Raw genomic sequence first — 24857 nt, 5'->3', positions numbered from 1 at the left:
TCCCTTCTATGACGGGTTCCACAAAAGGCGAATAATGGGCGTGAAGCCACTCCCACAAGTGACTCCACTCAGCCAGGGACGCACCCCGAAGAACACAAACAGATACAAACAATCACAACTACTAATCAACAATCAAAACTAACAACCGTCACAATACTCGTATGACAACAATCAACAATCACAAATCACCACCAACACATTATGGGACTAATACTGAGTAGGGAAACCCTACCTGGAATGCAATACAGTCAGACGATCTCAACAGCTGTTATAAAAAGGCCTCTCATGGCCTCCTCTGCCTCCCATGTAGCTTCCTCAGTCTCGTGATTAGACTAAAGGATTTTGAGGAAAACTGTCTCACCACTCCTAGTCTTCCTAACCCTCCGGTCAAGAATCTGCTTAGGTACCTCAAGATAGGACAAGGACTCATCTAGCTCTATGCTCTCTGCATCTAACACATGTGACAGATCACTCACATACTTGCGCAACTGAGATACATGAAACACATTATGCACCCTCTCCAACGCAGCTGGTAAAGCCAAACGATAAGCAACCTCTCCAACCCGTTCTAAGATCTCATAAGGCCCTATGAACTTCTGACTTAGCTTGCCTTTCTTCCCAAATCTCATAACCCCACGCATAGGAGACACTTTCAGAAGAACCTTGTCCCCAACCTGAAACTCTATATTCCGGCGATGTAGATCTGCATAACTCTTTTGCCTATCCCGAGCCGCTCTCATCCTTTCTCTGATCATCTTAATCTGCTCAACCATCTTATATACCATCTCTGGCCCTAGAACCACTGCCTCAGTACCGTCGTCCCAACAAATCGGACTCCTACATCTCCTCCCATATAAGGCCTCAAACGGTGCCATGCCAATACTAGAGTGATAGCTGTTGTTGTAAGAAAACTCAATCAAATCTAACCTCTGTTCCCAGCTACCACCAAAGTCCATCACACAAGCTCGTCCTCAAGAGTCTTGATTGTTCTCTCAGTCTGACCGTCTGTCGCAGGATGAAACGCTGTACTCATCTTCAAAGTCGTTCCCAAAGATTCCTGCAACTCTTTCCAAAACCTTGAGATAAATCTCGCATCTCTGTCAGATACTATGTCCTTAGGGACTCCATGCAACTTTAGCACATTCTTTCGATAAGCCATAGCTAATTGTGCCTTAGTCCATGTATCTTTCATTGGCACAAAGTGAGCTGACTTGGTCAGTCGATCCACTATTACCCATATCATGTTGTTACCCTGTTGACTCTTCGGCAAACCCACGATAAAATCCATGGAAATGGATTCCCACTTCCACTCAGGTACCTCTAAAGATTGAATCTTACCTTGTGGTCGTCGCTGTTTCCCTTTAACTCTCTTGCATGTCAAACACCGGGCCACAAACTCAGCTGTTTCTTTCTTCATCCCAGGCCACCAGAACGTGTTCTTTAAATCCTTGTATAGCTTGTCACCACCTGGATGTACCGAATATGGTGTACAATGTGCCTCTGTCATGATTGTCTTTTTCAGTTCCTCATCATTAGGGACACACCACCTACCATCAAACCTCAAACTACCTACCATCAAACCTCAAACTACCATCTGTATGAATAGAGAATCGAGACACTGTCCCTTTCTCTACTCCAGTTCTCCACTAAACTATCTTAGGATCCAACACCTGTTTACCTCGAATATCATCATAAAGATCAGGCCGCACTGTCAAATCTCCCATGGCATCCCCTCTCTGCATCATATGTATCCCAAACTTCCCCACCTCATCTCTTAACCTCATCAAAGATAAAGCCGTACACAAAGAATGTACACTCTTCCTACTCAAAGCATCTGCAACAACATTGGCTTTCCCTTCATGGTAGATAATATCCATGTCATAATCGCCAATCAGCTCCATCCACCTCCTCTGTCTCATGTTCAACTCCTTTTGAGTGAAGATGTACTTGAGACTCTTGTGATCAGAAAATACCTTAAAGGTTGCCTCATAAAGGTAGTGTCTCCAAATCTTGAGAGCAAACACCACTGCACCCAACTCTAGATCGTGTGTGGGATAATTCTCCTCATAAGGCTTCAATTGCCTAGAAGCATAGGCAATCACTTTACCGTTCTGCATCAACACACATCCTAACCCATTCTTTGAGGCATCTGTATAAACCTCAAAGTTCTCAATCCCTTCAGGAAATGCTAAGATAGGAGATGTGGTCAAACGCTCCTTTAATGTTTGGAACGCTGTCTCACAACTCTCATCCCAACGAAACCCGTTCTCTTTCCTCATCAAAGCTGTCATAGGTCTAGCAATCTCACAACTCTCATCCCAACGAAACCCGTTCTCTTTCCTCATCAAAGCTGTCATAGGTCTAGCAATCTTGGAGAAATCCTTCACGAACCGTCTGTAGTATCCAGCTAAACCCAAGATACTCCTGATCTTAGCAACATTCTTTGGTGCTTCCCACTTTGTCACAGCCTCAATCTTTGTCGGATCCACAACTACCCCATCCTTAGAAATCACATGCCCCAGAAAAGCAACTCTCTCTAACCAGAACTCACACTTAGACAGCTTAGCATATAACTCATGCTCCCTCAAGGTTTGCAACACAATCCTCAGATGCTCCTCATGCTCCTCCTTAGTCTTGGAGTAGACTAAGATGTCATCGATAAACACCACCACAAACTTGTCAAAAAACTGTCTGAAGATTCTGTTCATCAAATCCATAAACACAACCGTTGCATTAGATAACCCCAAAAGGCATCACCACATACTCATAATGGCCATACCTCGACGTGAAAGCTGTTTTCGGTATGTCCACCTCTCTAATCTTCACCTGATGGTACCCCGACCTCAAATCAATCTTGGAAAAGACTGATGCACCACTCAACTGATCAAACAGGTCGTCTATCCTTGGCAAAGGATACTTGTTCTTCACCGTCACTCGGTTCAGCTCCCTGTAATCTATGCACAACCTCATACTCCCATCTTTCTTCTTCACAAAAAGAACTGGTGCTCCCCACGGTGATACACTAGGTCTAATGTATCCCTTCTCTATCAGATCATCTAACTGTTTCCTGAGCTCCTCCATCTCTTTAGGACCCATCCGGTACGGTGCCTTAGAGATTGGCCCCGTCCCCGGGTTCAACTCAACCGTGAAATCTATCTCCCTCTTCGGTGGCAACCCCGAAATCTCCTCTGGAAAGACATCTGCAAACTCACCCACCACTAGTATCTGATCAACTGTCGGACTCTCTATCCGATTATCTCTCACATGGCACAAGATCAAAGGGCATCCCTTCCTCAGATAGGACTTCAAGGTCATAGCTGCAATCAACTTAACTTTGGGTTTGACCACAAACCCACGATAAGACACACTAACACCCTTAGGACCCCTCAAGGACACTTTCTTTTGATGACAGTCTATCTTATCTTTGTACTTTCCCAACCAATCCATCCCGACTATCATCTCAAAACCGTCTAAAGGAAACTCTAGCAAGTCTACAGGTAGGTCAACTTACCCAACTATCATAGATACATCCCTATACAACCTCCCACATGATACAGACTCACCCGAAGGTATAAAAACTTTCTCACTTACAGACTCATATACCCTCAAACCCAACCGTTTAACATGACTCGAAGATACAAACGACCGAGACGCCCCAAGAATCAAACAAAACAAAGGTATGAATACCGTTAACAAGAAAAGTACCGGTGATAACATGTGCGTCGTCCTCACCGCTTTCTTGTCCATCATAAACACTTTTCCATCGGTCTTCCGTCCACCTCCCCGGACAAGATCTTGGGCGATGTGGTCGGCTTAGCACCCGACCCCTGATTGTTGTTGTTGTTCGTAGCTGGTTTCTGATAAGAATTACCGCAATTGCGATTACCTCCACCCTGGTTGCTCTGACCTCCCTGGTTAGACCATGACCCAGCCGGTCTGTTGCCCGCATAACTCTATGCCGGTCCCTGAGAATAGCTCCCCTGAGCCGGTCTCTGAAAAGCCCCCGGTACACTCGTGCACTCATGTCTCTTATGGCCTACGCCGCCACAACCAAAGCAAGTCATCCCCCAACTACCACTACCGCTCCCACGGCCACGACCAAAGGAAGCCCCAGCACTGAACTTCGAACCAGAGGAAAACGCTCTAGCCTGACTGTGGTTGCTTTTCTTGTAGTTAGATTGGCCACCACCTTCACTCTCAGCCTTTCTTTTCTCACTACTTCTCTCCGGGCCATCTCCACCAACCTCTCAGCTCTCCCAGCCCTCTCATAAGCTTCCTTAACATCAGTAAGGACTCCCACGGGTAACTTGTCCATAATCCTGGGTGTCAACCCCCTCTCAAATCTCAGCGCTAGGTTCTCCTCACTCAAACCCATGTCCTCAGCATATCTAGACTTCTCATTAAACTGCTTGTAGTAATCAACAACTGACATATCAGATGTCATCCTAAACCCATCAAACTCTTCCCTCAGCTTACTCCTCACATGCTCAGGTACAAACTCTCTCCTCATAGCCCTCCGAAACTCTTCCCAAGGTATAGCAGGTAAGCCCTACTTCGTGTACATCTCTCTAGCACTCGCTTTCACCTTATCCCATCACTCACCAGCTGCCTCCCTCAAGTAGAACGCAGCTTGTTCTACTTTCATCTCATCAGGACAATGTACCAGGTCCAGAATGTTCTCCATATCACGATGCCAATTATCAAGAAGAATTGGCTCCCCGGTCCCCTTGTACTCTTTTGGGTTAAACCTCGCTATATAAAGACTGATCTTAGAGTGATCAACCTCCTTATCCTTTCCCACTCTCTTTAGGGCCTCCGTAAGAGCATCTTGATGCTCCAACATCTTAACTATATCGTCGATGTTCATGCTCTCAGCTCTCGCATAAAAGCGGTTTTCTTTGGCGGCATTTTGAAACTATATAAGAAAAGGTAGATATAAACATACATACTATAACCCAAAACATGAAAACACCCTGCTCAGAACCCACTCGTTCGAGTGCCTAAACCTACTCGATCGAGTAACGGCCACTCGATCGAGTGCCCACCAACTCGATCGAGTGCCCCAACTTCAGACCCAAAACAGACCTTCAGATCTCTAACATACTCGAACGAGTAGCATAGCCACTCGATCGAGTGACCCCCTACTCGATCGAGTGCCCCTATGTACTCGATCGAGTACCCAAAACACGATTCTGGTTATAAAAACGTCAAAATACTCACTCGATCGAGTACCTCACCTACTCAATCGAGTGCCCCCTACTCGATCGAGTCATGCTGACTCGTACATACTACCCGCATGTTATCTCTCATAACCCAACATACTATGCAACTTCATAAACTTAACATTATAATCTGACTAAGCATGCAATTCTACACAATTCCTCATACAATCAACAACATAAACTATTTCATGTTATCAAATGCCACATAATAAACAACCATCATGCTTCTTTATTCAAACCAACATATGTACACACCCCACCAAATTTTCAATCACAATTTCAATCTTCTACTCCCAACATCCAACAATTCACAACATACATCGTTACATTCACATAAGCTGACAAACACCACATACGACCGTGACACATACCCCCCATGTGACCGGTTCAAAATTGTAGGGCGAGTTAGCGACTTTAAGACGTCTCCCAAGCCTTTGCATTAGCTCTTATAACCTTTACCCCGGGTTCATTTTAATTGACTCCCTATGTTCATTATATTCATTAGTTACAGGTTTCAGGATCGTCGCTCTGATACCATTTTGTAACACCCCCATACTCCAAGTGCCTTACCAGGACCACTCAGGTATAAAGCTGTTACCATCTTGGTTCCCCGAGGCAATGATAATCATAAGACAATAACGAAACAACATTTAAATAGTATAAGTTTAGTGAAAGAAAACAATCCAAAACCAAATGCCAAAAATACGGGTTACATGTTCTCAAAACAACTGTCTAATCAACTAAATAAGAATGTCTGACAAACTACTAAAGCTACAGCGGAAGACTCTATCATCTGAAGGTGACACATCCCAGCTAGCCCATGTATCTCGACTCATACCTGCTCAACAACTGTCACCATCCCCGAATGGATCACCACATTTTTTAAAACAATAAACGGGGTTAGTACTAATCACACAATTTATATAGCTCAACAAAACAACAAACAACACAGCTCAATCGTCACAGATGTACTCCGAACTCCATCACCAACTCCATAATACTGACTACACACTAAAGTGTGTAGCCCTGCCAGAGTACCCATCGCAACAGGTTACTCCTCGCCGTCAGTGGGGGACCGCAGCCGTTCCCACCTAAGCCCCGCTCATCTCCGTCGAGCGATAAACCCAAATCCATTAATGTGCACATCCCTTCTATGGCGGGTTTCACAGAAGACGAATAATGGGCGTGAAGCCACTCCCGCAAGTGACTCCACTCAGCCAGGGACGCACCCCGAAGAACACAGACAGATACAAACAATCACAACTACTAATCAGCAATCAAAACCAACAACCGTCACAATACTCGTATGACAACAATCAACAATCACAAATCACCACCAACACATTATGGGACTAATACTGAGTAGGGAAACCCTACCTGGAATGCAATACAGTTAGACGATCTCAACAGCTGTTATCAAAAAGCCTCCTCTACGAATCCGCCTCCTAACATAACATTACATATATCACTAACCACACAAAACTAACACAAATCCCCCAATTCCCAAAATTAGGGTTTAACAAGACTTAATTAAATATAACAAATTCGGTACGTAGATCTTATTCTCGATGCAAGGATCACAAAGATGTAAAGAAAGATGAATTCCGGCCTTCCAAGCTCCGAGATTTGTCAATAATGCGATGAGTGCGAAGTACGTAGGTTGAAATATCTTTTGAAAGTAATTAGGTTTGTAAAAGCGTATTATGAAAGTGACGGAAGTGTTTATATATTAATTCGCATTATTAACAAAACCCGACAAAACATTACCCGTAAACCGGGCTACTCGATCGAGTAACTGACGTACTCGATCGAGTGCCGTCTACTCGATCGAGTACCAAGGCTACTCGATCGAGTACCCAACAGGTCAGAAACTATTTTTAAATCGCAAAACACCCTTACTCGACAGAGTAAGGTCCACTCGATAGAGTACCCAGAGACTCATAAAACCGTAGTATTACATTACCTCCATGCTCGGATTTGTAACACCCCATATACCAAAGTGCCTTACCAAGACCACCTAGTGCATGAGAATGCTACCATCTCGGTTACCCGAGGCATAGTAATCAAAAGTGACCATCAAGAAACATAATTTAAGTATAAAGTTTATGGTGATTACATCAAAACCAACTGCAACTGAAAAGATACAATTGTTCCAAAAACCAAAATCCAACTAAAGTAAACAAATGTTCGACACAACAGCGGAAGACTTCTAAGTGACTCGTGGTGACTCATGCCCAGCTAATCCCTCGCGCATCCAAATCATGCCTGCTCAATAATTGTTCACCATCCCCGAATGGATCACCACAGTTTTTAAAACAATTAAACGGGATCAGTTACTGCATACACAATATAAGATAATACCACAACAATACACAGACACAATTCTCCAACACCGTCACATCACCAATCACTTGACTAGCCTGAAGGTCTAGTCCTGCCAGATTACCAGTCGCAACCAGTAATCCACTCCGCCACTTGGGGACCGCATCCGTTCCCTCCTAAGCCCCGCTCATCTTTACCGAGCGAAAACCCATGTTCCTTAATGTGCATATCTCCTCTTGTGGCGGGTTCCACAAGGGGCGAATCAAGGGCGTGAAGCCACTCCCGCAAGTGACTTCATTCAGCATAGACGCACCTCGCAAACCACAGACTGTAACACTCCCATACTCCAAGTGCCTTACCAGGACCACTCAGGTATAAAGAAGTTACCATCTCGTTTTCCCGAGGCAATGATAATCATAAGACAATAACGAAACAAAGTTTAAATAGTATAAAGTTAAGTGAAAGATTACAATCCGGAAACCAAACTGATAAAATGTGAATACATGTTCTCCAAAAACCAAATGTCTAAAAGCTAAACATAATGTCTGACAACAACGGAAGACTCTTCTAATCTAGGTGATGACTCATCCCACTAGCCCCCATGTATCTCTACTCATACCCGCTCAACAACATCGCTCACCATCCCCGAATAGATCACCACCGTTTTAAAACAATAAACGGGTCGATTAATCACATAATTTATATAATCCAACAACACAACAAACAATTCAGCTCAATCGTCACAGATATACTCCGAACTCCATCACCAACTCCACAATACTGACTACACACTAAAGTGTGTAGCCCTGCCAGAGTACCCATCGCAACAAGTCACTCCACGCCGCCAGTGGGGGACCGCAGCCGTTTCCACCTAATCCCCGCTCATCTCCGTCGAGCGATAAACCCAAATCCATTAATGTGCACATCCCTTCGTGGCAGGTTCCACAGAAGGCGAATAATGGGCGTGAAGCCACTCCCGCAAGTGACTCCACTCGGCCAGGACACACCCCAAGAACACAGACAGATACAAACAATCATAACTATTAAACAGCAATCAAAACCAACAACCGTTACAATACTCGTATGGTAACAATCAACAATCACAAAGCACCACCAACACATTATGGGACTAATACTGAGTAGGGAAACCCTACCTGGAATGCAATACAGTCAGACGATCTCAACAGCTGTTATCAAAAGGCCTCTTCTACGAATCCTCCTCCTAACATATGATCATACAATTACTACCAATCAAGAAGAACAACAAAACCCCCAAATCCCCAAATTAGGGTTTGACTAACTTTAACAAAATACCATAAAAACAGTACGTAGATCTTACCCTCGATGCAAGGATCACAAAGATGTAAAGAAAGATGAATTCCGACCTTCCAAGCTCTGGGATTTGCCAATAATGCGATGAATGCGAAGTACGTAGATTGATTTCTCTTTTGAAAGTAATTAGCTTTGTAAAAGTGTATTATGAAAGTGACGGAAGTGTTTAAATATTAATTCGCATTATTAACAAAACCCGACAAATCATCCCCCCGTAAATCGGCTACTCAATCGAGTAACTGACGTACTCGATCGAGTGCCGCCTACTCGATCGAGTATCAAGGCTACTCGATCGAGTACCCAACAGGTCAGAAACTATTTTAAATCGCAAAACACCCTTACTCGACAGAGTAAGGCCCACTCGATAGAGTACCCAGAAACTCATAAAACCGTAGTATTACAGTCTTCCCTCCTTAAAAAGAACTTCGTCCCCGAAGTTCAAACCACAACAAAACAAAGACACACACTACTACACTCCCGACTCAACAACCAAAACAAAACTCAACATAAGACATGTTACTAACCCAAACTCAACCCGACTCAACCACAACAAACATACCGACACAACACAAAAAGGGTATAAAAGCTCTTAAAAACTCTTTACGATCATCTCCTACCCCCCCTAAAAGAAACAAGGTTACGTCCCCGTAACCATACATACCTGATCAAAAAGGAAAGGGTAACGCTCTCTCATGGCCTCCTCTGCCTCCCATGTGGCTTCCTCAGTCTCGTGGTTAGACCAAAGGATTTTGAGCAAAATTGTCTCTCCACTCCTAGTCTTCCTAACCTTCCGGTCAAGAATCTTCTTACGCACCTAAAGGTATGACAATAACTCATCTAGCTCTAAGCTCTCTGCCTCTAACATATGTGACGGATCACTCACATACTTCCGCAGCTGAGATACATGAAACACATTATGCACCCTCTCTAACGCAGCTGGCAAAGACAAACGATAAGCAACCTCTCCAACCCGCTCTAAGATCTCATAAGGCCCTATGAACTTCTGACTCAGCTTGCCTTTCTTCCCAAATCTCATAACTCCACGCATAGGAGACACTTTCAGAAGAACCTTGTCCCCAACCTGAAACTCTATATCCCGGCGATGTAGATCTGCATAACTCTTTTGCCTATCCCGAGCCGCTCTCATCCTTTCCCTGATCATCTTAATCTGCTCAACCATCTTATGTACCATCTCTGGCCCTAGAACCACTGCCTCAGTATTGTCGTCCCAACAAATCAGACTCCTACATCTTCTCCCATATAAGGCCTCAAACGGTGCCATGCCAATACTAGAGTGATAGCTGTTGTTGTAAGAAAACTCAATCAAATCTAACCTCTGTTCCCAGCTACCACCAAAGTCCATCACACAAGCTCGTAACATATCCTCAAGAGTCTTGATTGTTCTCTCAGTATGACCGTCTGTCGCAGGATGAAACGCTGTACTCATCTTCAAAGTCGTTCCCAAAGATTCCTGCAACTCTTTCCAAAACCTTGAGATAAATCTCGCATCTCTGTCAGATACTATGTCCTTAGGGACTCCATGCAACTTTAGCACATTCTTTCGATAAGCCATAGCTAATTGTGCCTTAGTCCATGTATCTTTCATTGGCACAAAGTGAGTGACACAGTCATCAATCCACTATTACCCATATCATGTTGTTACCCTGTTGACTCTTCGGCAAACCCACGATAAAATCCATGGAAATGGATTCCCACTTCCACTCAGGTACCTCTAAAGACTGAATCTTACCTTGTGGTCGTCATTGTTCCCCTTTAACTCTCCGGCATGTCAAACAACGGGCCACAAACTCACTGCTTTTTCTTCATCCCGTGCCACCGAACGTGTTCTTTAAATCCTTGTATAGCTTGTCACCACCTGGATGTACCGAATATGGTGTACAATGTGCCTCTGTCATGATTGTCTTTTTCAGTTCCTCATCATTAGGGACACACCACCTACCATCAAACCTCAAACTACCTACCATCAAACCTCAAACTACCATCTGTATGAATAGAGAATCGAGACACTGTCCCTTTCTCTACTCCAGTTCTCCACTCAACTATCTTAGGATCCAACACCTTTTTACCTCGAATATCATCATAAAGATCAGGCTGCACTGTCAAATCTCCCATGGCATCCCCTCTCTGCATCATATGTATCCCAAACTTCCCCACCTCATCTCTTAACCTCATCAAAGATAAAGCTGTACACAAAGAATGTACACTCTTCCTACTCAAAGCATCTGCAACAACATTGGCTTTCCCTTCATGGTAGTTAATATCCATGTCATAATCGCCAATCAGCTCCATCCACCTCCTCTGTCTCATGTTCAACTCCTTTTGAGTGAAGATGTACTTGAGACTCTTGTGATCAGAAAATACTTTAAATGTCGCCCCATAAAGGTAATTTCTCCAAATCTTGAGAGCAAACACCACTGCACCCAACTCTAGATCGTGTGTAGGATAGTTCTCCTCATAAGGCTTCAATTGCCTAAAAGCATAGGCAATCACTTTACCGTTCTGCATCAACACACATCCCAACTCATTCTTTGAGGCATCTGTATAAACCTCAAAGTTCTAGATCCCTTCAGGCAATGCTAAGATAGGAGCTGTGGTCAAACGCTCCTTTAATGTTTGGAACACCGTCTCACAACTCTTATCCCAACGAAACCTATTCTCTTTCCTCATCAAAGCTGTCATAGGTATAGCAATCTTGGAGAAATCCTTCACGAACCGTCTGTAGTATCCAGCTAAACCCAAGATACTCCTGATCTTAGCAACTTTCTTTGGTGCTTCCCACTTTGTCATATCCTCAATCTTTGTCGGATCCACAACTACCCCATCCTTAGAAATCACATGCCCCAGAAAAGCAACTCTCTCTAACCAGAACTCACACTTAGACAGCTTAGCATATAACTCATGCTCCCTCAAGGTTTGCAACATAATCCTCAGATGCTCCTCATGCTCCTCCTTAGTCTTGGAGTAGACTAAGATGTCATCGATAAACACCACCACAAACTTGTCAAAAAACTGTCTGAAGATTCTGTTCATCAAATCCATAAACACAGCCGGTGCATTAGATAACCCCAAAAGGCATCACCACATACTCATAATGGCCATACCTCGACGTGAAAGCTGTCTTTGGTATGTCCACCTCTCTAATCTTCACCTGATGGTACCCCGACCTCAAATCAATCTTGGAAAAGACTGATGCACCACTCAACTGATCAAACAAGTCATCTATCCTTGGCAAAGGATACTTGTTCTTCACTGTCACTCGGTTCAGCTCCCTGTAATCTATAGACAGCCTCAAGCTCCTATCTTTCTTCTTCACAAAAGAACTGGTTCTCCCTACGGTGATACACTAGGTCTAATGTATCCTTTCTCTATCAGATCATCCAACTGTTTCCTGAGCTCCTCCATCTCTTTAGGACCCATCCGGTACGGTGTCTTAGAGATTGGCCCCGTCCCCGGTTTCAACTCAACCCTGAAATCTATCTCCCTCTTTGGTGGCAACCCCGGAATCTCCTCTGGAAAGACATCTGCAAACTTACCCACCACTGGTATCTGATCAACTGTCGGGCTCTCTATCCGGTCATCTCTCACATGGCACAAGATCAAAGGGCATCCCTTCCTTAGATAGGACTTCAAGGTCACAGCTGCAATCAACTTAACTTTGGGTTTGACCACAAACCCACGATAAGACACGCTAACACCCTTAGGACCTCTCAAAGACACTTTCTTTTGATGACAATCTATCTTAGCTTTGTACTTTCCCAACCAATCCATCCCGACTATCATCTCAAAACCATCAAAAGGAAACTCTAGCAAGTCTGCAGGTAGATCAACTTGCCCAACTATCATAGATACATCCGTATACAACCTCCCATATGATACAGACTCACCCGAAGGTATAAAAACTCTCACTTACAGACTCATATACCCTCAAACCCAACCGTTTAACATGACTCGAAGACACAAACGACTGAGATGCCCCCGAATCAAACAAAACAAAGGTATGAATACCGTTAACAAGAAAAGTACTAGTGATAACATGTGCATCGTCCTCAGCTTCTTTCTTGTCCATCATGAACAGCTTTCCACTGGTCTTCTGTCCACTTCCCTGGACAGTACTGGCTGATGTGGTCGGCTTAGCACCCGACCCCTGATTGTTGTTGTTGTTGTTTGTAGCTGGTTTCTGATAAGAATTACCGCCATTGCGGTTACCTCCACCCTGGTTGCTCTGACCTCCCCGGTTAGACCATGACCCATCTGGTCTGTTACTCGCATAACTCTATGCCGGTCCCTGAGAATAGCTCCCCTGAGCCGGTCTCTGAAAAGCTCTAGGTACACTCGTGCACTCATGTCTCTTGTGGCCTACACCGCCACTGCCATAACAGGTCATCCCCCAACTACCACTACCACTCACACGGCCACGCCCAAAGGAAGCCCCAACACTGAACCCTGAACCAGAAGAAAATGCTCTAGCCTGACTGTGGTTGCCTTTCTTGTAGTTAGATTGGCCACCACCTTCACTCTCAGTCTTCCTTTTCTCACTACCTCTCTCTCGGGCCATCTCCACCAACCTTTCGGCTCTCCCGACCCTCTCATAAGCTTCCTTAACATCGCAAGGACTCCCACGGGTAACTTGTCCATGATCCCGGAGTCAACCCCTCTCAAATCTCAGCGCTAGGTTCTCCTCACTCAAACCCATGTCCTCGGCATACCTAGACTTCTCATTAAACCGCTTGTAGTACTCAAGAATCGACATATCGACGTCATCCTAAACCCATCAAACTCCTCCCTCGACCTTACTCCTCACATGCTCGGTACAAACTCTTTCCTCATAACCCTCCTAACTCTTCCCAAGGTATAACAGTAAGCCCCTTCGTATACATCTCTCTAGCACTCGCTTTCACCTTGTCCCACCACTCACCAGCTGCCTCCCTCAAGTAGAACGCAGCTTGTTCTACTTTCATCTCATCAGGACAATGTACCAGGTCCAGTATGTTCTCCATCTCACGATGCGAATTGTCAAGAATAATTGGCTCCCCGGTCCCCTTGTACTCTTTTGGGTTAAACCTCGCTATGTAAAGGCTGATCTTAGAGTGATCAACCTCCTTATCCTTTCCCACTCTCTTTAGGGCCTCCGTAAGAGCATCTTGATGCTCCAACATCTTAACTATATCGTCGATGTTCATGCTCTCAGCTCTCGCATACAAAGCGGTTTTCTTGGGCGGCATCTTGAAACTATATAAGAAAAGGGTAGATATTAACATACGCACTATAACCCCAAAACACGAAAACAGACTGCCCAGAACACACTCGATCGAGTGCCTAAACCTACTCGATCGAGTAGAGGCTACTCGATCGAGTGCCCACCATACTTGATCGAGTGCCCCGACTTCAGACCCAAAACAGACCTTTTGATCTCTAACATACTCGACCGAGTAGCACAGCCACTCGATCGAGTGACCCCCTACTCGATCGAGTGCCCTATATACTCGATTGAGTACCCAAAAACACGATTTTGGTTATAAAAACGTCAAAATACCCACTCGATCGAGTCAGACCCACTCGATCGAGTACCTCACCTACTCGATCGAGTGCCCCCCACTCGATCGAGTCATGCTGACTCGTACATACTACCTGCATATTATCTCTCATAACCCAACATACTGTGCAACTTTATAAACTCAACATTATCATATGACTAAGCATGCAATTCTACACAATTCCTCATACCATCAACAAAACAAACTATTTCATGTTATCAAATGCCATATAATAAACAACCATCATGCTTCTTTATTCAAATCAACATATATACACACCCCACCAAATTTTCAATCACCATATCAATCTTCTACTCCCAACATCCATCAATTCACAACATATATCGTTACATTCACATACAAGCTAACAAACACCACATACGACTTTGACATATACCTCCATGTGACCGGTTCAAAATTGTAGGGCGAGTTCGCGACTTTAGGACGTCTCCCAAGCCTTTGCATTAGCTCGTACAACCTTTACCCCGGGTTCATTTTAATTGACTCCCTATATTCATTAGGTTAATTGGTTACAGGTTTCAGGATCGTCGCTTTGATACCATTTTGTAACACCCCATACTCCAAGTGCCTTACCAGGACCACTCAGGTATAAATAAGTTACCATCTCGGTTTCCCGAGGCAATGATAATCATAAGACAATAACGAAACAAAGTTTAAATAGTATAAAGTTAAGTGAAAGATTACAATCCGGAAACCAAACTGATAAAATGTGAATACATGTTCTCCAAAAACCAAATGTCTAAAAGCTAAACATAATGTCTGACAACAGCGGAAGACTCTTCTAACTACAGTGATGACTCATCCCAGCTAGCCCATGTATCTCTACTCATACCTGCTCAACAACTACTCACCATCCCCGAATGGATCACCACAATTTTTAAAACAATAAACGGGGTCAGTACTAATCACACAATTTATATAATCCAACAACACAACAAACAACACAGCTCAATCGTCACAGATATACTCCGAACTCCATCACCAACTCCACAATACTGACTACACACTAAAGTGTGTAGCCCTGCCAGAGTACCCATCGCAACAAGTCACTCCACGCCGCCAGTGGGGGACCGCAGCCGTTTCCACCTAATCCCCGCTCATCTCCGTCGAGCGATAAACCCAAATCCATTAATGTGCACATCCCTTCTGTGGCAGGTTCCACAGAAGGCGAATAATGGGCGTGAAGCCACTACCGCAAGTGACTCCACTCAGCCAGGGACACACCCCGAAGAACACAGACAGATACAAACAATCATAACTATTAAACAGCAATCAAAAGCAACAACCGTCACAATACTCGTATGGTAACAATCAACAATCACAAAGCACCACCAACACATTATGGGACTAATACTGAGTAGGGAAACCCTACCTGGAATGCAATACAGTCAGACGATCTCAACAGCTGTTATCAAAAGGCCTCTTCTACGAATCCTCCTCCTAACATATGATCATACAATTACTACCAATCAAGAAGGACAACAAAACCCCCAAATCCCCAAATTATGGTTTGACTAACTTTAACAAAATACCATAAAAACAGTACGTAGATCTTACCCTCGACGCAAGGATCACAAAGATGTAAAGAAAGATGAATTCCGACCTTCCAAGCTCCGGGATTTGCCAATAATGCGATGAATGCGAAGTACGTAGATTGATTTCTCTTTTGAAAGTAATTAGGTTTGTAAAAGTGTATTATGAAAGTGATGGAAGTGTTTAAATATTAATTCGCATTATTAACAAAACCCGACAAATCATCCCCCCGTAAACCGGCTACTCAATCGAGTAACTGACGTACTCGATCGAGTGCCGCCTACTCGATCGAGTATCAAGGCTACTCGATCGAGTACCCAACAGGTCAGAAACTATTTTAAATCGCAAAACACCCTTACTCGACAGAGTAAGGCCCACTCGATAGAGTACCCAGAGACTCATAAAACCGTAGTATTACACAGACAATTAACAACAACCAATTACAATACCAACAATACCAAGTCAATTACGATATAATCAAATGCAATTAACCAACAACCAACAACCAACAACCAACAACCAACAACCAACAACTATCTCATAATCATGTAAACAATAAATGAGTAGGAAACCCTACCTGGAATTGAAATCACCACAATCGTCACAACAGCGAATCAGAAACATTCCTCTATGAAATCACCTCCTATCAATCATACAATCATACAATCACCATATACTATCAAAATACTCCCAAAACCCCCAAATCACCCAATTAGGGTTTAAACCAAAATCAACGAAATAATATAAAAACTATACTAGGATCTTACCCACAATACGACGGTCTCAACGGTGTAAAGAACTCTGGAATCCGACGACCCAAGCTGATAGCAAACTAAAAGATGAAAGCAACGTAGTTTGTGCTTTCTCTTTATAAAATGTTCAGAATAAAAATAAAGATAAAAGAACTGATGAAAAGTATTTTTATATCATTCTCGCGTTGCTATCAAAACCGGCCCAAAACCCGTAAAACCCGACGCACTCGATCGAGTAAGTGAGGTACTCGATCGAGTGGCCTCTACTCGATCGAGTACCCGACAGACAGAACACTGTCCAAAAAGCAAAACACACTTACTCGATAGAATACCCTGATAGGCTATCACACACCTATGCAAAAATAAATACCCTAGACACAAATGAATGTAGTACATAGGGGTCGAATCCATAGAGAGACGATAGTTGTTAATTAGTTATTATGGAGTGAATTTTATCTTAAGTCGATGCGGTTGATTGATTGATTCGATTTATATCGATGTAAAAACAATAATAAAGAAAGAGTCTAGGGAAGTCGGGTCACACATGCAAATATATGTAAATGCTTTATGTCAAACTCGGATTAGATAGCAATGATAATTGTATAGGCTTAAAGACACCCACCTCTCGATATTAGTGTGAACCATAGAGCGGGTCCTAACGATCTCTTGATATGGCTAGGTCGTCTACTAAAACATACTTAGTCTAATTCATTTTCGTGTCTTTCGACTTATAAAAACAAATTAACAAATTTAATCTAAGACAATGGTCAATAATCAAAGATTAACAATAAGGTACAAGCATGTTATAGAAACTATTTATATGATCACTAAGCATCCTAATTTATCATGTTATAAATACTTTTTATGCATGGCTTCCTTTATCCCCTAGACAAGATATACTACTCTTGCATTATGTAGATTAAGCTAAAATGATAAACATAATGATAAAGAAATAATACTAGAAAGAAATTACCTCAACAATGGAAATGAAATTGGAATTGAAGAACAATGCAAAAGGAAATAACTTGGAAATGAAATTGTAATTTGTAATACTTAAAGAAAATGATAACAAACTAATGAAAACTAAACTACCCTAAGCTAATCTAACTACTGAAGTTTAGAGAGAATTCTATGTGGAAAAATGTGTGTAAGAGAGATGCCCCTAAAGTCCTACTAACACCTCCCTTATACAGTAAAGAGGGGGTGTAACATATACACCTAGAGAGGGGAAACCCCGATCGTGGTTCCCAAGCCTCGATCGGGGCCGTGGAAATCCGAGTGTATTTGATTAAAGGCTTGATTAAATGCTTGAGGAATCCAAAGTGAGCTCTTAATACGTCTTTAATCTCCGGTTAATCACACAATTTAGCATCCAATGAGCATCCAAAGTTGAGCATCCCATATTGAGTTTGTGTGGACTTTTTAATTTGGGCTTCATTTGTGATTTCATATGTGCATCAGCCCACTTTATAATTCTTTATGCTTGGACTTGTCATTTCCATAATATCCTACCATGGTCCATCTTGCTTCCACACTTAGCCTTGTATACTAGCTCTTGCAAATTTGTTAGAAATAAACTCCTAAAAGCTCAAGTTCCTACAAAATGTGACAAACCATGCAAAGACAACTAGAATACAATATTAGCTCATAAAATCACTAAGGTTAGTGCAATAATCATATATATTAGAGCTAAAATAAGGAGATAAAGTCTATATAAAATGGACTTATCAAACTCCTCCAAGTTAAACTCTTGCTTGTCCCTAAGCAAGAAACCATATCCCATCAATTGCAATATCCTATAACAAGCTAATCATAATGATTCAAAACCCGAGACAATATGGGCATTGATGCGTGCTTCATTTACATGTTTTATCTTGTCATTTTGCACACATTTCTATGTCATTTTGAGTAGCGTAAGCTACTATTCTCCTTTGTTTCGGTTACTTTGGGTCGTGTTATGTTTCATGTAGGTTTTTGACCCAAGTGGTGAAGAATGAGCCAAAACCCGTCCCCGGAGTTGCATTTTGGATACTAGTGAAGTTAATGCTCGGAAACGATCGTCTTGGAATGCGTGTTGGCTGCATGGAAGTGCATGAAGAAGAGGGTACACGCTGCTGTTTGCTGAAAAAGTCGATCGACTGCCTCATATGGTCGATCGACTGGTTTTGTCCGTTGAAGTGGTCGATCGACTGCTTGTAGTGGTCGATCGACTGTTTCTAATTTTAAGGCCGTGTTTTGTTTAATTAATTAATTGGCCCATTAGTTGTTTAGTGATAAATTTCGGCTATTGTTATATAAAGGATAGCTGATAACACTTTTAGATCATCTTTTATACTGTCAAAACACTTTAGACGTTACTTTGCTTTTGGAATTCGGATCTGAAAACTTGTAATCATTCCTCTTTCATTCGGTAATTTAATTAACTTTTCGTTCTTCAATTATTATTTCTCTTATTCGTTTTACTCCTCCTTGTCTTCCTTTTATCGTATGCTTGATTATTATTCTCGTACTTTCACCATGTTCAATTTAGTTATCATTAGTATCGTTGATTTCATTTATTCGATCATGAGTAGCTAATGTCTTCGTGCTGGGATTTAGGGGATCCATGGTTGCATGATGGTATTTAATTAGGTTTTAGATCTGGAATAATTATTTGTCTGAATTGTTAATCGTAGCAATTAATTCCTATTTAATTAGTTGAATGCATGCGACTAGTTATTTTAATCTAGTAAACTCCAACCTAGATCGAGAGATTGGAAAGAGTGAGATCTGATACGAACAATAAAATACTTTAAATAGAGCGAGAGCATATTAGAAAGTTTCTAGGGCAATTAGTGGACCGAGAGGACCTCATCACTGCCCTTCAGACAGTAATTCGACTAAGTCTTTGACCCTTCCTTTAACCGTTATTAGACCATGGTGAACCGACAATCCTAGCTATCTCCCCTTATATTTTTTAGACTCGATTTCTACGATTTATTTCTTTACCTTTCGCTTCTTTAGTTTAGTTATCAAACAAATCAAACCCCCAGACCTGTTACTCAGACAGATTAGATTTAGCAAATAGAATAAATTGTCTCCCTGTGGATAGGATCCCGGCTTCCTCTACTGCATTAGTTTAGGCCAGTTGGTTATTTTTGATTAGGTGTGCGATTTAGCCTGTCAAATTTTGGCGCCGTTGCCGGGGAGGCAACAATTCTCTGTATGCTTATTTAGTTTGTCTTGTCTCAGGGGACATTAGTTCCTTGAGACCTTTCTCATTCCTTTATTTAGTGTTTTGTTTATGCCCAGGTCTCACAGGTCCGAGCTCGTGCCATTCGATTCCGAACCAGAAAAGACATTTCGAGCTAGACGAAATTTTTGGAAGGAAGTCCGCCAAGCAGAAGACTTGAGTACGCTTGACGCCGCTTACGCCAGTTTTATTGTAGAAAATCAGTCTTTTGAAGAAGACACTTCTACTTCTGCAGCTACTACAATCATGCCTACTTTAGCAAGTCACTCAGAACCTACCCTTGAATCCATCCCTAAGGGATACAAACTCCCTACAACAGATAATGGAACTTTCGAGATAAAGCCATCCTACATTAACTTGGTGGAAAGAAATCTGTTTGGAGGGGTTGCTATGGAAGACCCTGCTACACATATGGAGAGATTCGTTACCTACTGCTGCTCCATACCCTTGACCGTTGGGGTGACCCAGGACCAAGTAAAATAGGTGCTCTTCCCATTCTCTCTGCGAGACGGTGTTGTAGAGTGGCTGTGTGATTTAGACATGGTAGATCAGAGGGTTACCGACTGGAACAGCTTAGCTCTTGCCTTTTACAAGAGATATTTTCTGCCTCAGAAGACAAATGCCTTGAGAAATCAAATCACTAGCTTCAAACAAGGTCTTACTGAGGACTTAAATGAGGCATGGGTTCATTTTAAGAGACTAGTTCGTTCAGTCCCTCACCATGGGTTTGAGAAGTGGTTTCTCTGCAACCAGTTATACAATGGATTATATGATGACCATCGGGCACTACTTGATTCTTCAGCTAACAGGAGATTCCAGGACAACACAAACGATAACAATGCCTGGAAACTAATTGACCAAATAGCTACCCATACTGCTAAATATGGGAACCCTAGAGGTAGTACGAGAGGGGAAAGTTCATCCGATGGAGCTGTTGCAGCTCAGTTAGAGGCATTAACTGCTCAGATTACCGAACTAAAGACAGCCAAGTCTTTGGGAAACCAGCGGACAGTTTATGCCATGACCCAGCAGGAAACACCTTGTGAGCGATGTGGTATTACAGGACATGGTGCAGTTGAGTGTATGAGTCCCTTGGAGCAGGTTCACGCCTTCCAATCCTTCAAACAAGGTACACCATACTCTAATTTCTACAATGAGAGGACCAGGGAGCATCCTAATTTCTCCTATGGAAGTCAGAATATTCTCAACCCAACTCCACCACCGCCACAAGGTCTGAGTCAGACATATACTATTCCTCAGAATCGGGGAAATCAACCATAAGGTGGTTATCAGAGGAACAATCAAGGAGGTCAACAACATCAAAACAATGACCTATCTGACATAAAGGCCATGCTACAACAACAGATGGCGGCCTCACAAAAGCAAGAGGCACTTATCACTCAGTTAATGATGCATAACAAGATGTTGGACAATCAAATTGCCCAACTATCCACTTCAAGTAGGCAACCAGGTACATTGCCGTCTCAGCCTGAGAAGCCACATGACACGGCAAATGCAATTCATCTTCGAAGCGGTCTTACTTACGATAGACCCGTAATGCCTGAGAATGTTGAAGAGGTCATAATTGAGGAGTTAGATGTGGATGCGGAAGAAAAAGCAGCTGGCGAAGCTGCTGTAATGTCTGAAAAAATTCGATCGACTGAAATTGGTGGTCGATCGACTGAAAAAAGTGGTCGATCGACTGAACAAAGTGAAGAGTAAAGTTGCTGACCCGCCAATCGTTATCAAGGTTCTTTTTCCAGGGCACCTAAAGAACACAAAAGTCGAGCAGCAATTCGGTAAATTCTTGGAGGTCGTCAAAAATCTTCAGGTAACTGTACCTTTTACCGAACTAATTACCCAGGTACCCTCTTATGCTAAATTTATGAAGGACATCTTGACCCGTAAGAGGAGCTTTAACGAGGTTGAGACCATTGCTTTTACAGAAGAGTGTAGTGCACTCCTACAAAGCAAGTCTCCACCAAAATTGAAGGATCCTGGTAGTTTTTCAATTCCATGTACAATAGGCACTCATGTAATAGATAAAGCTTTATGTGATCTGGGTGCCAGTGTCAGTGTCATGCCCTATTCGGTTTGCGAGAAACTGAATATGGGGCATCTTAAAGTTACCAATGTCACCCTACAAATGGCTGACCGAAAAGTTAAGCGACCTCTAGGTGTATTAGAGGATGTCCCTGTTAAGATAGGTAAATTATTTATACCTGTTGATTTCATTGTATTGGATATGGCTGAGGATACTCAGATTCCCATAATCTTGGGTAGGCCATTTTTGCATACTACAGGAGCTATTATTGATGTCAAATAGGGACGTTTGACTCTCGAGGTAGGGGATGATAGGGTTACTTTTAATTTGGCTAGCACGATGGCTAAGCCTATGATAGAGGATACATGTTATGCTATAGACATTGTAGATGAATCTATGTTTGATTATTGGACGGGATCCCTTCTTGGGGATCCGTTAGAAGCTTTGATAGCTCTTGATGATTTTGCAAAGGATGAGCAGGTTGATTACAAGACGATGAAAGCTGCTCTGAAAGGTAATGAGTTCACTATTGAGAAAGGTGAGACGGTAAACGCCATTATGGAAACCTCTTTTGCTGCTGAGGTAAAGATACCAGAGCGAAAACTCTTCCTTCTCATCTTAAATATGTGTTCTTAGATGATTCTGAGCAACATCCTGTTATTGTTAATGCTAAACTTGATGATAACCAACTTTCTGCTTTGTTGGTCGTTCTTAAGAAAAACAGGAAGGCTCTAGGATACAGTTTAGATGACCTTAAGGGCATCAGTCCTGACATTTGTATGCACAAAATTGAGCTAGAGGAAGGACATAAACCTTGCCAGCAGGGGCAGCGAAAGTTGAATCCGAAGATGCAGGATGTGGTTATGGCAGAGTTGATAAAACTACTTGATGCAGGAATTATTTACACCGTTGGCAACTCCAAGTGGATAAGTCCAGTTCAGGTAGTCCCTAAGAAAGGAGGGACTACGGTGGTGAGAAATGAGAAAAATGAATTAATACCAACTAGAGTAGTAACAGGTTGGCGGATGTGCATTGACTACAGACAATTAAATGCCGCCACTAAAAAAGATCACTTCCCTCTCCCTTTTATTGATCAGATGATAGAAAGACTAGCCTCACATAAATTTTTCTGTTATTTAGATGGATATTTAGGTTTCTCTCAGATCCCAATTCATCCTGACGATCAGGAAAAGACTACTTTTACTTGCCCACATGGTGTTTTTGCTTATCGTAGAATGCCATTTGGATTGTGTAATGGCCCAGCTACCTTTCATAGGTGTATGATGGGGATATTTTGTGAGTATATGGATTCTATTATGGAGGTATTTATGGACGATTTCAGTGTATATGGTAATGACTTTGATGATTGTTTGTCTAACCATGAGAAAGTTTTGCAACGATGTATTGAAGTTAATTTAGTGCTGAATTGGGAGAAATGCCATTTTATGGTCAATGAGGGCATCGTCCTTGGACACTTAGTGTCTGATAAGGGTATTCAGGTTGATAAAGCAAAGGTGAAAGTGATTGAGCAATGACCTCCTCCCGTGAATGTTAAGGGAGTTAGGAGTTTCCTTGGTCATGCCGGCTTTTACCGCGGTTCATTAAGGACTTTTCTAAAATTGATAAACCACTTACACAATTGCTACTTAAAGATGCTCCATTTAATTTTGCTGATGAATGTCTTTCTGCTTTTAACAGGTTAAAGCAGGCCTTCATTTCAGCACCAATCATTCAGCCTCCAGACTGGGAGCTGCCTTTTGAGATTATGTGGGATGCCAGTGACTATGCCATTGGTGCGGTGGAAATACAAAGCTTTAAGTGCTATTTACTATGCGAGCCGAACTCTGGATGAGGCTCAGGTGAAATATGCAACAACAGAAAAGAGCTGTTAGCCGTGGTATATGCGTTGGAGAAATTCAGGTCTTACTTATTAGGTTCGAAAGTTACTGTATTTTCTGACCATGCAGCGCTGAGATACCTATTTGCTAAGAAATAAGCCAAGCTAAGACTATTGCGATGGATACTCCTTCTTCAGGAGTTTGATTTGGAGATTAAAGACAAGAAAGGCGCTAAGAATGTAGTAGCTGATCATTTATCACGCCTACCATTGCAAGAAGGGGAAGATTCTTTACCTATTGATGACTCTTTTCCCGATGATATTTTATTAGCTATTTCTAATGCTGAAACTCCTTGGTATACTGATTATGCTAATTTTATTGTAGGTGATTTATTACCTCCTGATATGTGTAGATACCTCATTTCTGCACCTCCCGCCAACCACCCGGTGATGATTGGGCCGCATGTTTGGTATGCGGAACGATTTGTGGCAGTTCGTAAGTTTATCGTTAAGTGATCACTCAAACATTTATGTCTACCTCTTAATTGTCATCTACGTATCGATACGGTCGTTTTGGCAGTAATTAGAGTACATTTGGAGTCCGGGTCATAAAACCGTCTTAATTTTCTGATAACCGTTAAAATGCCGAGTAAGAATGTTCTGGAATGTTCCGGATATTTCTATTCCATATTTTAAAAATCTTTTATTCTTTGGCAAACAATTTCCCGTAATATTCACACAAAATATTAAGGAAAACTAAATTATTCCGTTATTCCATAAACTAAACACGGAAATCTTTTTTCAGCAGGGGGAAACCACTTGGGAAAGGACGCATCAAATGCTGCGCCTCTTCCAAGAGACACAGTGCCTGCTGCACCTCTTCCCAAGTCCTTTTCTACGTATTTTTCATATCTTTTCATATCTTTTCGAGATTCACTTCCAAAGTTTCTCCGAAAACCCTATTTCCTCCGTGTGATTAGTATAAATAGAGACCTTCGGTCTCACAT

At 42.4% G+C, this 24857-nt stretch overlaps 1 protein-coding gene across 1 annotated transcript; it reads left to right on the top strand.

Moving 5' to 3' along the window:
• The first annotated feature begins 21334 nt into the window (after positions 1–21334).
• On the top strand, positions 21335–22295 carry LOC141638985 (uncharacterized). The gene is made up of 2 exons (XM_074448169.1): positions 21335–21604; positions 21834–22295. Exons 1-2 carry the CDS (start codon positions 21335–21337, stop codon positions 22293–22295), a joined length of 732 nt encoding a protein of 243 aa, XP_074304270.1.
• Positions 22296–24857: the final 2562 nt, after the last annotated feature.

This window comes from Silene latifolia, unplaced genomic scaffold (genome assembly GCF_048544455.1).
Source record: "Silene latifolia isolate original U9 population unplaced genomic scaffold, ASM4854445v1 scaffold_244, whole genome shotgun sequence".
NCBI classification, from domain to species: Eukaryota; Viridiplantae; Streptophyta; class Magnoliopsida; order Caryophyllales; family Caryophyllaceae; genus Silene; species Silene latifolia.
This window is presented reverse-complemented; position numbering and strand designations above follow the sequence as displayed.

Bases quoted from the DNA above. Each gene is read 5' to 3' on its own strand.
- LOC141638985 (XM_074448169.1), top strand. From the start codon at position 21,335: ATGGCGGCCTCACAAAAGCAAGAGGCACTTATCACTCAGTTAATGATG. The intron at 21,605-21,833 runs GTAATGTCTGAA...CTAATTACCCAG, and splicing joins AAGCAGCTGGCGAAGCTGCT to GTACCCTCTTATGCTAAATT.